Source organism: Muscardinus avellanarius (assembly GCF_963383645.1).
Source record: "Muscardinus avellanarius genome assembly, chromosome: 9".
Taxonomy (NCBI): Eukaryota; Metazoa; Chordata; class Mammalia; order Rodentia; family Gliridae; genus Muscardinus; species Muscardinus avellanarius.
In genome coordinates this window covers 83,477,322-83,494,461 of record NC_137795.1, presented here as the reverse complement: position 1 = coordinate 83,494,461, position 17,140 = coordinate 83,477,322, and the positions used below count along the sequence as shown (strand labels likewise).

The window sequence follows — 17,140 nt, the reverse complement described above, 5'->3', positions numbered from 1 at the left end:
ACAAAAATCACTGCTGCTCTTGTAGAAATTATAATAGTAAATATTGACACTACACCACTGATTGTAGAAATGGTTGTTAAATTGCAGTTCTAAAAACTGCGATAAAGCAGAAGTACCAGAACTATGAGAGTTGACTTGGATCAGACCCAACTCATGCTGCTGAGTTGGAAGGGTTTTCTCAAAGAACTGCTATTTGTCCTGAAATTTGAAAGATTCATAGAATGTGGTCAGCAGAAGTGGGAATTGAATGCAGAGAGTTGCTGGCAAAGGTAACAGTCTTGTGAAGCCTTGGTGTGGAGCAAATAGTCAGTGGCAGCCATAACATGGTGAGAGGAGGTAAGGGTATTTCCTTAAGGTAGAAAGTTTACCTAGAACTTTGGAGGCTGGCTGGGCCTGAGCATGTCACATCCCTTCTATTTTGTGTGATATCTATGACACATTTGTCTGTACACCTCTTGGAAGTTGAAACATTATTTCTGCAAATATCTCAATGCCCTTAGTACTATCCTGTCTTCTAGATAATGTTCAACAGTGCTGACTCACTCCATTCAGAGTTTAAAATAAATCTACAGAGTGAAGGTTGGAACTCAAGATTAATGACTTCTCTTTCCATTGCATCACAGCTACTATTTTTGCTCATTAGATTACATGAAGCATATGCAGTTAAATAAAGATTGTTCTGATAAAACTAGAGTCACTCCTCTGTTTTATGACAGTACAAAGATGTCTGGAGCGGTTTATGGTTTTTCATTTGTTTTCATAAGAGTGACATAATCAAAAGCTGAAGGGCAGATTTTAAGGCCATATATCACCAGCTAGACAGACCTGTTTAAATGAAAGGAATCTACTAAGATGAATCTTAGTAGATTCTTCTGAGCTGGAAGAACTTTATTTACTCAGCAACTGCTTCAGAGGATACAAATATCTACACTCCCTAGACCCAACTGTAAAGAAAAGAAAGGCTCTTCATTGCCCATATTCCACTGACAACAGAGTTTGTTCGCATCCAACTAAAGTCCTATGAAACCTTTGAGAGATTTGTGGAGGTAGCCATCAAATAGGAGTATCTTTATAGTGCTCCAGGGCCTTGCTCCATCAGTGTATCTGACCAGGAGAAGAATAGACCTGCCAATCAAAGCTGAAGGTATGTTTAGTGGTCAGATTTCTGGTGCAGACATTATCATTCCCACAATGTGCCCCTTTGACATCTTCAAGAAATTTATATAGTACCTGCCTACATGGGAAAGAGTCAAGATAGAGATGGGATGAATAGAAATTCATTTTTATTGTAATTTTTAGCATGCAGTTCAGATTGGTGTAATTCTAGTAGCTTGCACCATAAAACAATACAGAGAAAAATGTTCCCTATAGATACTACACAGGAACACAAACTATGTATTTAAATAAGTAAGCCATTAACTATTCAGTCAATCATTCCCTAGATATACCTAACTGCCAGGAGAAGTAACAGCTGATGGCTTGTTGAAAATGTCAATTCTTTAATATTTTTCTCTATGTTTAAAATAAATCCGAGCAGCTATAATGCATATCCATTTCAAAGACTAGCAATCAAGTTTGGAGTTTCAGTGAACATCTCAATTCCTTGAACACAATTGAGGACTTTATAAATGCATGATTATTTTACTCATTTTGTGTTTTTAAAAGACAAACTATCACTGGGCGTGGTGGCGCACGCTTGTAATCCCCGCACTTGGGAGGCAGAGACAGGAGGATCGCGCAGGTTCGAAGCCAGCTACACGCACTGGCTTAGGAGACCCTATTTCCAAATAAAAATGTAAAAATAGGTCTGGGAGTGTAGCCCGGAGGTAGAAGGGCTTCGAGAAACCCCAGTACCACCAATAAAATAAAATAAAATAAAATAAAATAAAATAAAATAAAAGACAAACTATCCAAGAAGCAAATTTCTAGACCACTGAAAGCAACTCTTTAAAAGAATGTCAAAATGTGTATTTCCCCATTATCTATTGTCCTCCTTTAATATAATCACTTCTTTTTACCATGTTCAGGTAAGATCAGCATTCTCCCAGTCCCTCAAGATGGATCCCATGATCCCATTTTCTGACAAGAATTCTTACCAGTCATGTCTTCTGTTTCATAGATTGCACCTCCTGAACGTTCACGTTTGGTTTTTATTTCTCTTTTCCATTCCATTGCTGGCATTAAAGTTCACATATCACCTGAACTATTGAGAATGTTTTGAATTCTTCTTTGCTTGTTTCCAACTTACCATTAGCTCTGTTGCTAGGTGAGGTGGAGATCTGCCGTGACAACCCAGCACCTTTGGACCATGCTTACTAATGTTTGGGGAAATACCATTACAGACTCTGCCCTTCTAGGATAGAACCCAGAAATCTACCTTTTCTGGCTTCTCAGTAACAAGGATTAATGCATGAGATCTGGGCTCTGTTGGTGAGGTTTCCTTGTGTGACATTTAGACTTAAAAGAGAGCAGGTGGCAGAAACAGGCTCTCTGTGGATTGCATTTTGCTGGTGAGCGTTGTGGAAGGGTTCTGGTGACAGTCATTGCAGCATTCCAGTGGCAAAAACATCTCAGTTGGTCATCATTTTGCAGCCAGCTCTTAGTGGGAATTTGGGCATCATTTCTCCACTTAGTTTTGAGTCCAGGGGAGGAGGTTCATGGATCACTCAGTAACTTTTATGGAAAGTTAGCTGTGATTTCTTGAAAATAATAGCCCAAGAGTAGTCTTCATGGAAGATGAAATGGTTATCTCACTCCTTCAGTATTCCCTATTGCCTGTCTGCCTCTCTGCCCATTTGCCTTTGGAATAAATTTTACTCTTTTTTTTTCTTTCATTCTTTCTTTATTCTTTTCTTTTCCTTTGTGGTAATGAAGGATTAAACCCAGAGACATCCTACTTCTAAACTGTACTCTCAGCCCTATTTTATTGATTGATTGATTGATTGATTGATTTTAAAATGGAGCTCAGTAAGTAGCTGAGGCTGGCTTTGAAACTGTGATCGTCTGTCTCAGCCTCCCAAATGCTAGGATTACAATGTGCTGTCATGCCTGACTGAAAAGTACATCATTTCACAATATGACATGTATGGTCTTTCATAATTTAGGTTTCATCAATTTTGACAGTCTCTGGCCTCACTATTTATACATAAATATTAAGATCCAAACACAAAGAACAACATGTGAGACTTGTATATGTTTATTTTTAAACTGGCAATAAAACCTAAGGGCATTCTACCTCTGAGCTACACCCTCACCACTATTTTATTTTTATTTTGAAACATGGTCTTGCTAAGTTGCTAAAGGTCTCACTAATTTGCCAAAGCTGGCCTTGAATCTATACTCCTGTCTCAGCCTTCCAAGTACTCAGGTATGCAACACTGTGCCTAGATCTGTATCTATTATATTTTAGTGTTGTGTCTTTTGCCTGGATTACCTCTATCTCTACTTGTAACTACTTCTTCACATATTAGCTTATGTCTGAACTTTATTCTCTCATGCCCCTTGATAGAGTTATGCATTTTTTTTCCTGTGAGTTACCACAATCTTTCCTGCAAATCTTTATTTTATTACCCATTGCATTGCAGAAATTACTGGTTTATACTAGATTTACCTACTAGGTTGTGAATTTCTTAAAAGTAAGAACTATGTGCTCTTCACTATTGTAGCCCCATTTCTAACCTCAAATACTTTATGTAAACTTTATACATCATAAACAGATGGCTTTACCTCTTTCTTACAATTCATCCAGCCTCATTTTGTTCAGAGTTTTCCAGAAACACACCACCTGTCTCCCACATTCTATTTAGACAAAAAATACCCCCCAAAAGAGACTGGCTTGAGAAATAACTCCAGCCCTTCTGACTTTTTTCTTAATTGGAGCCTGAACTTTGTGTCTTCCTCACTAGTTGGCACCCAGTTATGGTGTTCATGTGAAGTCAGTGCTAGCTGTGGAGTCCAACAGATCTGATGCTTACTTGAGTGAATGAGCTCAAGCAAGTACTTAACTTCCAACTCCCTCATACATAACAATGACATTGTTGGCATAAAACACTGATATGATAGGTGCAAAATGCTGACCATTAGTAATTTGAATTTTCCCTCCTTAACTCTTTATAACTTCAGATGATGTTTCTTTCTGCTGAGAAAGGAGGTCAGAGTTCAGTTCACTTGCTCAGGCTTTGTCCCATTCCAGACTCTCTCTCTCTCTTACTCGGTGGCTGCTACTAAGACTACTGAGTGGCTTTTTCTGAGTCTTCCCAGGCCATTCCATTAATGTTGTAGGAGAAGAGAACAAAGAGTGGCCAAGAAGGATATATATATATATATATATATATATATATATATATATATATATATATATTTCCAGTACTTCTTTTTTTCTTTCTTTCTTTTTTTGGTGGTATTGTGGTGCCTGAAAACCCTTCTACCTGCAGAATACACTCCCTGACTTATTCTTATATGTTTTATTTTGGAAACAGGGTCTCTTAAGCCAGCACAGATAGCTTTGAACCTCCACGATCCTCCATGCCTGGTCAGTACTTATTTTTTCTTTTATTAGTTCATTGTAATCATGCATTATGATAAAATTGAGGGTGATAGAGGCATACATGCAAACATTACTCATTGAGTCCTCCCCCAATTTCCAACTCACTTCCTCTCCCTCCCTACCTCTGGTGCTCAACACATTGATTAGCTTTGACAAGTTCCCATATGTAAATCATGTTCACTGAGGTATTTCCTTCTTTATGTATTTCTTCCACTCCCTTCTCCCTTAGTTAAGTCCCTTTCATTAGTTATTACATGGGATGAGTAGGTCTTTCTTTGATATGGTCTTAATGGTGTTCTGAATGTCTCCTGTATATGGATATTTGAGTCTTTTTCAATGTTTGGAAAATTCTCTGCAGTTATGTCTCTGAAGAGGTTTCTAATACCCTTGGTTTGTGCTTCTAGACCTTCCTCAATGTTTTTCATCCATAAGTTAGGATGTTTCATATTGCTTCATATTTCTTGGATATGAATGTTGTGTTATTGTATTGTCTTCTGTATATTGTTGACTATGTTTTCAGTTTTGAATGAACTATTTTCCAAGAGTGATACCTTGTTTTTCATGTGGTATAGCCTGCCAGAGTTGGTTTCTATTGTGATCTTTAATTCATTTATTGACTTCTTCATTTCATTCAGAAGCTTTTTGGTTTTTTCTTAGAGCCTCGTTTTTTCCCTTCATTTTATGTACACTTTCTTTGAGACTTTTCATCATAATGAAGGTCAAAATTCAAAATTTCCTTCATTTTCTGCAAATCAGTATTGGTGATCTCCCTTGTTGAGTTCGGGAGTTTATTGTTTTCTTGCTGTTCCTCATTATCATATTCTCAGAGTTCTCAGGTTTGCATTTCTGTTGTCTTGGAATCTTCTCTTCCCTGTATATTAAGGTCTATGCTGGGGGTATATATTTGCCTCTACCAATCTGAATAAGTTGAAGTTTGTACCCCAGAGCCTCGTTAACTAGATAAAATTCTTAGTGCAGACAAACAGGAGTCTCCGATTAGCTGCAGGCCACAGTGCTCTCCAGGCCCAAACTCTGCAGAACCAGAGTCTGGCAGTCTGATGGTAGGGATTTAGTATCCCATAGACAACACCACTGCTCTGCTGATTGGGAGCCTGTGATACTGCAGAATGCTGACCTTTGGCCTTTGTGGCCAGTGGGCTTAGGCTCAGCAAGGCCAGAAATTGCTTTGCTTCATGCTGTGGCCTGGCACACTGAGCCTTGAAGGCCTCTGGGACACCACCCCTGATCCACTTGCTATGATCACGTGGAGTACTGTCATGCACTAGCATAAATGCCTGCCAGGCACAAACCATGCTGGCAAAGAGAGTGTTGAGTTCCAAGCCTGTAGCTTTGATCAGGCAAAAAACTTCTGGGCCCCTGGCCTGCTGGCCTCCAGGTACAGTCTGGTCATGATGGCACCATTGCCACTTCCACTCTCCACTCAAGGCCCAAGCTTTGGCAGGGAGAATTGTACAGTTCTCAATCTGAGGCTTCAGTGGCTCAGTTATTTCGCCCTAGGAACATCATGACTTTTCTGGGCAGCTGCAATCATGTGAACCCTTTTTGGCCTCTGGTGTGGGTGCTTGTATCTCCCAAACACAGCCAGATATAAGTTTACTGCCTTCCAATCCTGAATCTTGGCAGGCTAGATTATTTCTTCCCACAGAAGACCATGATTGGGTGTCCTGTGGTGATCCCCGAAGATCCTACAGGGGCTTGGAGAACTGTAAACTGTAGGGACCTCCCACCTGAATATATCTAGGTGCTGTCTGCTAATTTACATTCTGTTGTGTCCAACAGTAGCCCCCACCCTCAACTCCACAGAGGTGATTTGCAAAATCTCAGACCCTGCCAGTCTATTTGCTTGCTACACAAGTCCCTGTGTCTGTGCAGGGCAGTCTCTCAATGAGATGGCTTGTTAATCTATAGTGTTGGTGAGCACTTCTCCAGGTTTCTGCAGGAAGAGATGGGTTCAGCTGCAGCCTTAGGATCCACCTGGGTCATTTAGGTAGCTGAGTTTTTGTCAAGTATGGAGAGAAATGTTTTTGATGATGTTTTGTAATTGATAGCTTCACAATACTCAATTGCTTCTTTCCTGGAGAGCTCTGGGAGCCATGGTGCTAGCAGCATTCAGGCCCAGCATAGCCTGGCCAAGATTGTACCACAATTGCTGATCTCCATTCACTAGGTGAGATGCAGAGAGCTCTTTATAGCCCCCTGCTCTCTTTTCTGATTCTGATTCCACTGCTTTTCAACTTTTATTGTTTTGTTGATTTTTTTTTTTTTGCTCCTTTTCTTCCCTTTCCAAGAAGCAGTCTTCCCAGTGGTTGAGTTCTGAGTTTCAGAGTGGCTGAAACATGCTCTTCCTCTATGTTGCCAGCTTGGATTCTCCCTGTAGGTCTACTCCATTACTCCATCACTTTATTAAGGATTCTCATTACTTCTAAGGCCACACTAATTCTGCATGTTTTTCTGGGTATCTGTTTATAAAATTACACATGGGCACTCACATGCATATAATATGGGTAACATTTTCTTTCTCAAAATATGAATACTTTGTAATTTTTAAATATTTATTAGATGACCGTCTCTTTTGGGAAATCAATGATATAACAAGGACAATTACTATTTTATTTAGGCAAATGTATATTTCAAAGTATGGGAAAAAAAACTTAATTGGTAAAACCAAATATAACGTATACCATAGAGGGATAAAATAACTCGGTAGGTCCATTTTACATTTTGATGAATGACAGAAATCTTGGCAATTAAAATATGTGAACAAACCTAAGAAGGTAAAAATAAGAGAAGATTTGCTAGTTCTATGAAAAATTACAGATTACTTAGGTGAGGGACATAGAGAAAATGTCAAATGTTTATTTGAGAGTAAGCTAAAAGTGTTTCCTCAATGTAGGCAGAAATGTAAAAAGGTTGTGCAATTTAGCCTGCTTTGCTAGTAGAGCCACATCCAGAGCCTGGGGATGAGTCTAGTCCTTTCCTCACTGACAAACAGAATTGAAAATAGTACGGTTGACTAAAGAACCAGGCTGGAGAAGTAGAAACACAAGTGTATGTTCTTCAGAGATGAGTACTCAGGATAGTGAAGAGACTCAAAATCTGAGAAATTAGGAGTAATTAAAGCAAATGGATAAGGGAAGATTTGATGCATCTATTGATTTTGTACTAAAGACTAAACCTAGGGGCATTCTACTGCTGAGCTATAACCTCAGTCTTATTTTATTTTTTATTTTTAAACAGGGTCTTGGTAGGTTGCTGAAACTCTTGCTATGTTGCTGAGGCTGGCCTTGAAACTGTGATCCTTTCTTTTTTTTTTTTTTTTTTTTTTTTTGGTGATACTGGGGTTGGAACCCAGAGGTTTTCTACCTCTGGGCTATACTCCCAGGCCTATTTTATATTTTTATATTTGGAAACAGGGTCTCACTAAGTTGCTGAGAGCCTCACTAAGTAGCTGAGACTGGCTTTGAACCTGTGTGATCCTCCTGTCTCAGCCTCCCAAGCGCGGGGATTACAAGTGTGTGCCACCATGCCTGATGAAACTGTGATCCTTTCAAGTACTGATATTCCAATCATGCACCACCATGTCCAGCAGAGAAGACTAAGACTTCTGTCACATGGAAGAAGAGCTCAGGTCTTTTCCCCCAGTCATCCTAAGAATCAGAATTAAAACAGGAGATAAAGGTATTGGAAGGCAAATTTGTCCCAGTGTTAGGAGAAATGTATGTCTACAGAGAGGAGAGGAGATGTTTTAATCTGCAAGAAGGAATGAGTCATTACCATTAATGGTTTTCAAGAATGGTCTGGGTAAAAGAAGAGTCTCTTTGGCATGGATATTTCACAGGGGCCTAGACCAGTTGTCCAAGCCATAGGTACAAAAAGAAAACAAAAAGAAGAAAACTATATTATAAGACTCTTGTCATGAGAATTTATAATTAATTGCTTTGGACACTATAAAAATAAAGATTTTTATGCAAAACATCATAGCAGTCAGAATTAATTGCCTTTTTATAATAACACTTGTCTTATGCTCTTACCAAGGTGCTCAGAGTTCTTTGTCATGAACAGCCTGTCTTCTCTTGTGAAGGCACAGTGTATTCATGTTCATTCACTCATGAAAATAACTCTTATTTGTGTCTGTTTTATTGCCCCCTGTCTTAGATTGTTTTCTACTCCTGTAACAAAATACCTATAGCTGGGTACTTTATTTTTAAAAAGAGGTTTGCTGGGCGTGGTGGCGCATGCTTGTAATCCCCGCGCTTGGGAGGCAGAGACAGGAGGATCGCGCCGGTTCGAAGCCAGCTGCGCACGCTGGCTTAGGAGACCCTGTTTCCAAATAAAAATGTAAAAATAGGTCTGGGAGTGTAGCCCGGAGGTAGAAGGGCTTCCAGGAACCCCAGTACCACCAAAAAAAAAAAAATAATAATAATAAAAAATAAAATAAAATAAAAAGTGGTTTGATTCATGGTTTTGAAGGTGGGAAACCTTAAGCATGTTGCTGGCATCTGCTGGGTTTCTGATGAAGCTCTCATGGTGGAAGAATAGCAGACATGTACAGAATAAAAGTCACATGGCAAGAGAGGAACAGGGGAGGCTGATCTGCTTGATAACAGAGCACTCTTATGTAACTAAGCCTTTACTCAGATATCTAACCCCCAAAAGACCTAATGCAGTCTCAAGAGTAGTAACCTAGTCTTTTGAAGAAGACTGTTAATCCATTTAAAAGAGTAGGGCTCCCGACTTAATCATCTTACACTAGCCAATGTCCTGCCTCTCAAAACTTTGTGATAGGGACTTAGTTTGCAGCACTTGGACTTTTCAAAGACAAACTATGTCTAAGCCACAAAAGGCTCATTTTTCTTAAAACTTTATGAGTTCAGACTACTCACCATTATCATCTGTTCATCTAGGCCCAAAGTATAAATTAATTTATGCCCTCACAAGCTGTGAATTAATGTGGGTTTGGCTGTATGAAGATACAGTAGAGAAGAAAATATTGTTCTGAAAATATACCTCTGTGCATCCATGATAAAGAAAGTGGAATTTGCCATCAATCTCAATAATAAAAGAAGCCAAGTAGTGGAAAGCAGAAAATGCTGTAGCTATGCCAACAGAAAATTATTGTGAGAGGGCAGCCTGGCTGACTCCCTGTATTCATGCTAATGACACACTGTGAAATATTCTACTCTTAGGTAAAAAATAATTTCTGAAGGAGATAGGTCAGCTTGACAGTACCCTGGATTGTGTCAATACCGGCTACTACACTTAAAATAAAATCACCATCCACAGCTCTGTTGGCATACTACTTCTTCATTGTTATCAGAGCAGGGGTGTTTTTTGGGTGATAAAATATGGTGGAAGAAATACCAAGGCTATTTCTCCTCACTCCCTTCCATTGAAATAAAAAAGGGACACATTTGGCTGTGAGCAACAATGACTTTATAGACAACCTGAGGCCATCAGACAAAAGTGTGGACCTAACAGTTTCTTAATACTAGTCTCTCTATCTGTACTCAAAAGCCATTTCTGATTAACTAAATTTAACTACATATAGAAACATTTCAACTTTCCAGGAGGAGTGAAATTGGGATCAGCTGGAATTATGTGATTCTTCCCTGGACACCTTGCTATGAGTCCTTGATTAAATTCCTGAGATTCTTGGAATCACAGTTATTAGAGCACCTAATCTCAGTCCACTTTCATACCCAGGTGCTGAACTTACTTAATAAATGCTACATCAGTCCGGGCTATGCATCTTAATTCCCTAAAAGCATCCACAAGGACTACAATACTTCTGCATGTATTAAGACTGCTGGACTCTGACTATCGTGCATGGTGGCCCTGCACAAAAAGGGAGGCCAAGAAGTAAAAAGGCAGTAGTAATCAGTGCTCCAGATATTTAGGGTACCTTACTCAACGTACTTTTACTTTCTTTTCTTTCTTTTTTAAATTCTTTTTATATTCTCTCTCTCTCTCTCTCTCTCTCTCTCTCTCTCTCTCTCTCTCTCTCTCTCTCCACTATGGACCTCTTTTATTTACTCATTACTCATTAATTTATCTGTTCATTCATTCACTCATATGCCAAATGTTTATTTAACTCTTCACTATATAAAAACTACAACTCAAAAGTGTTCACAGGAAATTTTCCCCACATCCTTTCCCACAAAAAGCAAATTAAACTGCGTAATAAAAAATTCGCAAAAAGCCAATTGAAAAACACGAAGTAGATAAGTGTTTTCTATATTAGTAAATAGATACAAGTACACCACAAACTATTCTTTCTCAGATTTATAAAAAAAATTAATATTTATTATAATAGAGATCATTTGACCTCATAGTATATACTTTTACTTTAGAAGAAAATGGCCTTTTGTAACCTAAATACATTAGTGAATAAATGGCACCTTCTGCTTTATGTCATTTCAGTTCTATAGGCGGCATTAATTCTTCAAAGATTAAATACGACCCATTGGCATTATTAACTAGCCATACTACAGACTCATTTACTTAGGTACGTAATAGTTAATTATGTTCATCAGCAAGTCCTAATACCAGAGACCTTGGAGAAAAAAGTCCTCTATAAATTATGCATAGATTTAATTTTACCTAATCTTTAATTCAATGAGCCTATTAACTAGCATAGTATTTATTCCCCCCTTCTAACAGCATGCTAGTGTTTCAGAATGACTTGTCTCCTCTTACTTTCCTCCCCACATTTCTACTTTCTTCTTCCCATCCCTGAATAATTTCTCCCTTCCATCTTCCAGAGAACCAAAGGTAAATGTGTGATAATATTTGGCCCAAAGGAAACTCTCTTCCCCACGCTGTTGACAAGTAGTGTCTTGATTCAATCGCTGAGATGGTCTGGCAGGCTGTTTTCACTAGAGCTAGACCCTCCTCTTTTGGAATTTGCTTTGCTTCTCGGTCCACAGATCGGGTACTCACATCTCAGGACACAGTTCAATCTTTATCTATTCAGTCACTCATTTACTTTATGACACGGGAGGAATGATTATTGAAGCTGTGGTTAATAAATGCCATTTAAGTATTTGGGGACTTGTGTCTGAATCTAGTCTCTAGGGTAGATTATCCTACGCTAAATACTCATTTTAGTATATGAAAATAAAAACTGACAGCTAATTGACGTGGGCCTGAAAATTCCACAACACATATTATCTGTAAGTTTTGGCTTTGTCATGAAGGTCTATCATCTTTGTGAATAGAGAAACGAGCATGAAGACACTAAAAATTTACAAAGTGTCAGAACCTATTTCAAAAATAAAGAATCTAAAATAGGGCTGGGATGTAGCTCGGCAGTAGAATGCTCCAGTACCGAAAAACAAACAAACAAACAAACAAACAAACAAACAAACAAGAAACAGACAACTGAAGCCAATCTATTGTATTTTAATATACCAATGCACCTTACGGTTTCTATGCAAAAGAATTTGACTTGTTTTTTTAACCTAGCAAAAGGGTAAACTGAGTACACACAATTTTTTCATCTAAGTATATATGGAGATACTTACAACAAAACAAATATTCCCCATTAAAAAGCCAGATCTCTTTACAAATCTAAACTCTATTTTTTTTTTTTTTTTGCAGTACTGGGAATGGAACCCAGGGGCATTCTACCTTTCAGCTATACCCCCAGTCATATTTTTTTTATTATTTATTTTAAATAGAGTCTCACTCAGTTGCAAAGAGCCTCACTAAGTAGCTGAAGCTGTCCACAAACCTCGATCCTCCTGTTTCAGCCTTCCAAATGCTGAGATTACAAGCATGAGCCACCACGCCTGGCTTCCTAAATTCTATTGATATCTTGCTCTTGTAGAACATACTATATAAACAATACAGCTAATTGGTTTTCACCTATTTATAATCATAGGCAAACTTAAAAGAAATTGTCCACCAACTGTTTACTTTCACCCAACATATTGCTAGGGACAAAGGAAGGCAAAAGAAGTAAATGAATGGCCTGCTACTCAAAGAATTAACAAACTTATTAAGGATAGAAGATTTACATTGGCCATAAAAATAGTAAATAATGTTGTCATTCTGCTTCCAGGCAAAAGTGTATCTTACAGAAACTAAGTAAATAATTCTCAAAGTTAGTATGTACATAAATTATGTAGGGAGCCAATTAAACCTGAAGATTCTCCAGGCTGATTTACCTCCTACTGGGCAGGGTATCTGCACTTTTGTCATTGCCCCTGGTTACTGGAATACAGTTGGCACAAGGAGCCCTGTGGCTCAATTGCAAGGTCAGGGATCAGGGGTCAGGAACTTGAGCAATGTCTGGAATTGTCAAGATGTACTTACAGAGAGCAGAAGATTTGAGATGAATCTGGAAATTCAAACTTCAAGGATGGATGGGATTTAAAGAGAAGAGTAGCATATTTTTGGAAGGTGGAAATGCTTGAAAAGGACAGATTTGGGAGTAAATATGGCATAAGAAAGGGACAACCAAAAACAACTTTGTAAAAATTGAACTCGACGGAGGATGTGGGATGATTGCTGAAAAACTAGCTTACCTGGCCCTTGTGTTGATTTTCTGTACAGCTCAAATATCTTGGACAATTGGACTTCTCTAATAGAGATAAGAGACCCATTTTATCCTCTGCACTTTTGCCTGATTTTCACATGGTTCATGCCTTTTCATAAAGCTCAATGGCAAACTCCAGAGCTACCATTCCTACAGTTATCAAACCTGGTGCCTACATTAGAATTCTAGATTTGATGATTAGTGTTTATGTCAGATGAATAGTAGTTATTGTAGACACTTTACACAGTACAAAAAAAAAACATTGCCTTAGAAAGAATTGGATTCAAATTATTGTTATGCCCTTTTTATTACCTAGAATATTTTACCTGGCCTCTATGAGTTTTAGTCCCTAAATTTACATATTACAAATGGACTAATACATGTGATGTGATTAAATTTTGATTAAACATAACATAATTATGCTATACTAAGAGAGATTCACATTTTTTTGTATAAAAAGGGTTTACAACTGTAGCTGGTTGGCCTTTGGACTGCAGGGGACAGTTTAAGGAGGGCATGAAGACAAGAGCCCTAGGAGCCCAAAGCCTCCTAAGACTTTGTTTAGTGATAACTGTTGTGGAGATATTTATCAGTCATGTTTAATGGTAATTATTTTGTTAGATCTTTTCTCTGTGACAGCAGAGAGAAAACTACTGAAGAAGAGAGAATGGCTAGACATAGAGAAGGTAGATCATCTTCTAACTATGGACACGCATGGAAGACTGAGCTGGCTTCAGCCTCAGCCACAACAGGAGGGTCCTGGGAGCCTTCCTCTGGTGAGATAAGGGCACAGGAAGAGAGAAGACAGGACCAGCAAAGAAGCGCTGACAAATGTCAAGTGCCTTTCCTCTAGTTCTGTCCAGCATAAGTGCCACGGTTCCCTGTATGCATGTATAGCCCCTCGTTTCCCTTAAATGTCACACAAATGTCTTTTCATTTCTTGGTGTCATCTCACAAAGTAAAATCCTCTAAGATGAGAGAGTGAGATTCAAAGGGTCTCACCAGCTGGGCGTGGTGGCGCACGCTTGTAATCCCCGCGCTTGGGAGGCAGAGACAGGAGGATCGCGCAGGTTCGAAGCCAGCCACGTGCGCTGGCTTAGGAGACCCTGTTTCCAAGTAAAAATGTAAAAATAGGTATGGGAGTGTAGCCCGGAGGTAGAAGGGCTTCCAGGAACCCCAGTACCACCAAAAAAAAAAAAAAAAAAAATGGTCTCACCAGGTGGCTTAAGGAAGTCAGAGAAGAGAAATGGTTTCCTCAAAAATAGGAAAAAAATCATTCAGTGAATTGTACAGAGTGCGAATGGAAAAAATAAGTGTCGCAACTCATTTTGAAGGACTCAGTTTTTTTCACGTGCTTTAACACTACCATTGTTACTCATTACTGCTGCTTGCTATTACTAGTAATTACTTATTGCTCACTATTATTACTAGTGATTCTTTCATCTGAGAATTTTGTGATATGCTTTTCTGATTTGGACATTTTTTCTAAATAATATATTTAGAAAATTGATTATTAAATTATTAAAGTTATTATTAAATTATTAAAATTATAGTTAAATTATTATTAAAAATTGATAAATATGATTCTCCTGAATCACTGTATGTAATTTTTTAGAATTTTTTATTTTTAAGAGGATAAACTGCTTTCTTCTTTATAATTGGTGAATGAATTTTTTCCTTAACAGAAAGGAAATCAAGTTACATTGGTATAAAATTAGAACGAGGTCTAGCGGTGTGAGGAGGGGGGAGAAAGAAATATAGCCTAAATGTTAACCACATATTACATAAGAGTAAGGTTATTTGTGTCAAGAGAAATTGACTATGAATTATAGGAGGGCACAGTCTTTGCTTATTTGAAGTTTATTGGGTAATTAATTCACAACACAAAGAAAAACAAACCAACGAGTTCCTAGCTCTGACAAGTTTCAAAATACATTCTCTATATCTCTGTAGGAATGGCTCCCATCTTTACTCATGTTTGTATGCTCACAGATATGCATCATATGTACACCCCCCCCCCACACACACACACACACCTTGGGTGGTCCTAGTGACTTCTTTTGCAGATTTCCTGGTAATTTGTAGTTAGTGCCAGCCCAATAGTATCAACTTAAACGTGCAAATATCTTAAAGAAAAGGGTCTATATAAAGCTATAGACTTACTTTTCGTTTTCTATGAAAATTGACAATGGGGTCTAAGAGGTACATAGAACTTTGCTTTATACCTATTGGGAAAAAATTTGCCATCCACTTTTTATCAATCCATATTAATTATACATAATAGTAGATTTCATTGTGTCATATTTGTTTATGCATTTAACATAGTTTGAGAATTTCTGTCCTCCACTAGGCTACCCACCTTTATCCTCCCCTCCTCCTGCCCCCTTCCTTTTCGCATATCTACCCAATGGAGCAGTGACCTACCATCTTTTTGGCAAAAAATACGTCAGCATACCATCTGAGAAGCTGTTGAAAAATACATCAGCACCAAAAACTTTCTTTTTTCCCATGGACACACACTAAAATCCCTATTCTTGGGGTTTCTATTTCAGTTTAGACACTGCTGGGAGATTTCCTTAGGAAGGACACTGGAGACAAGCATGTGGGGATATGCTCCATGTGCTACTACCATGTTGTGACAACTCCAGTTAGGGGAAGCCAGAGGACCTCCGAAGGGGCCGAGTGGACGCTGCGTGGGCAAACCCAACCAACATCACTATCTGACTGTCTCCTAGACTTTCCAATCTATAGTCCAATTACTGTGTACAAAGAAAGGAACAGTTTTACTTTTCAAAAACCACATGAGCAAATGGTCTTTGATTTCTTGCAAACACGCTTGGGCTTATCTCTCTATTTTAATTGTGATGGTAAAACAATAAAAACGAGATTTAATTTTAACTAATGCTGGTCTGTCTAGGGCAGCGAGTGAAGATGAGGTGCTGGGAAAATATTAATCTGGGTTGGTTATTTAACATCGGCCTTATTTTGAGGAAGACACTATTGAAGACACCTGCTTTGGACAATGACGCTCCTCAGTTACATATTGGTCTACCGCCGATTTCTCCTGGTAGTTTTCAGTTTGTTGTTTTTATTGCCTCTTCCTCTCATCTTCCACACTAAGGTAGGTGACCCTGGAGAAGAAATTGGTGGATTTCCTGATCTCTTTTAATTGTCCGTTATTACTGCTGTTTAATTTTCTGGCTTAGGACTGAATGGGAGTGATACTTTGTGCTTCAAGTCAAGATGGTTGTACATTATGTTTGTCTGTTTTCCTCCTTCTTTAATCATTAATGATGGTTGATTCTAAGTATAGTTAACTAGAATAATCAAATGCTATGGTCGAGCAGAATTATCCTCTCATGTTAATTAGATGAAAGGAATAACAAAAGAATCAAGACATTGAGATCTTGTGAATCCAGTCATCAATCTTTGGGGAACATCTTGAGTTAGCACACTCCCTTCTGGTGAGAAATAGCAGCAATGGGGCTCAGAAATAAAGAGCTGGAGGAAGAATCAGGAGTCTGAGAGTTCAGCCTGGACTCATTTACTTGTCAGCTGTGTGACTTGGAGTAGGTCACAGAACTTTCTGGAAATTTAGTTTCCTTGTGAGATAAGGCCATATTGAGAGCATAAAGTAGTGTTCTTTGGTTAAACTGAAGTCTAATGAATCATCGCGCCATGTTAAGATTATTTCAGATTTTATTTCATTGGACCTGATATTGTTTTAGTGGACTTGTAAGCATTTTTCTGTTGACTTTTACAAGTAGTCAGCCTATTAAGTCCAAAATAATAAACTTGGTGTGTTTTTAATCTCTTGGGGAAATGACTTGAATCCGCAGTGAGCAGCTTCTCAGTGCCAGCCACAGTGTCACTTGATAGTTAGAAAACAGGTGATGGAGCCAGCCTTTCTGCTTCAGGTCTCAGGTTTAGCATATCAGGTACTGGGCAGCCTGGATAAGTTATGTAACTTATCTGTCCTTCTGTTTTCTTATATGTAAGATAGTGACGGTAGCAGGCTGTTGTGAGAATTGAAT

At 38.4% G+C, this 17,140-nt stretch overlaps 1 protein-coding gene across 1 annotated transcript in view; it reads left to right on the top strand.

The window, feature by feature from the left end:
• Positions 1-16,128: 16,128 nt before the first annotated feature.
• The window catches only part of SLC13A1 (solute carrier family 13 member 1), a gene marked incomplete at both ends in the record, with an annotated part of 98,779 nt that continues 97,767 nt past the window's right edge, over positions 16,129-17,140 (top strand). Inside the window, one exon of the mRNA XM_080701336.1 lies at positions 16,129-16,227. Coding sequence (XP_080557462.1) covers positions 16,129-16,227 — 99 coding nt within the window. The remainder of the gene's footprint in view (positions 16,228-17,140) is intronic.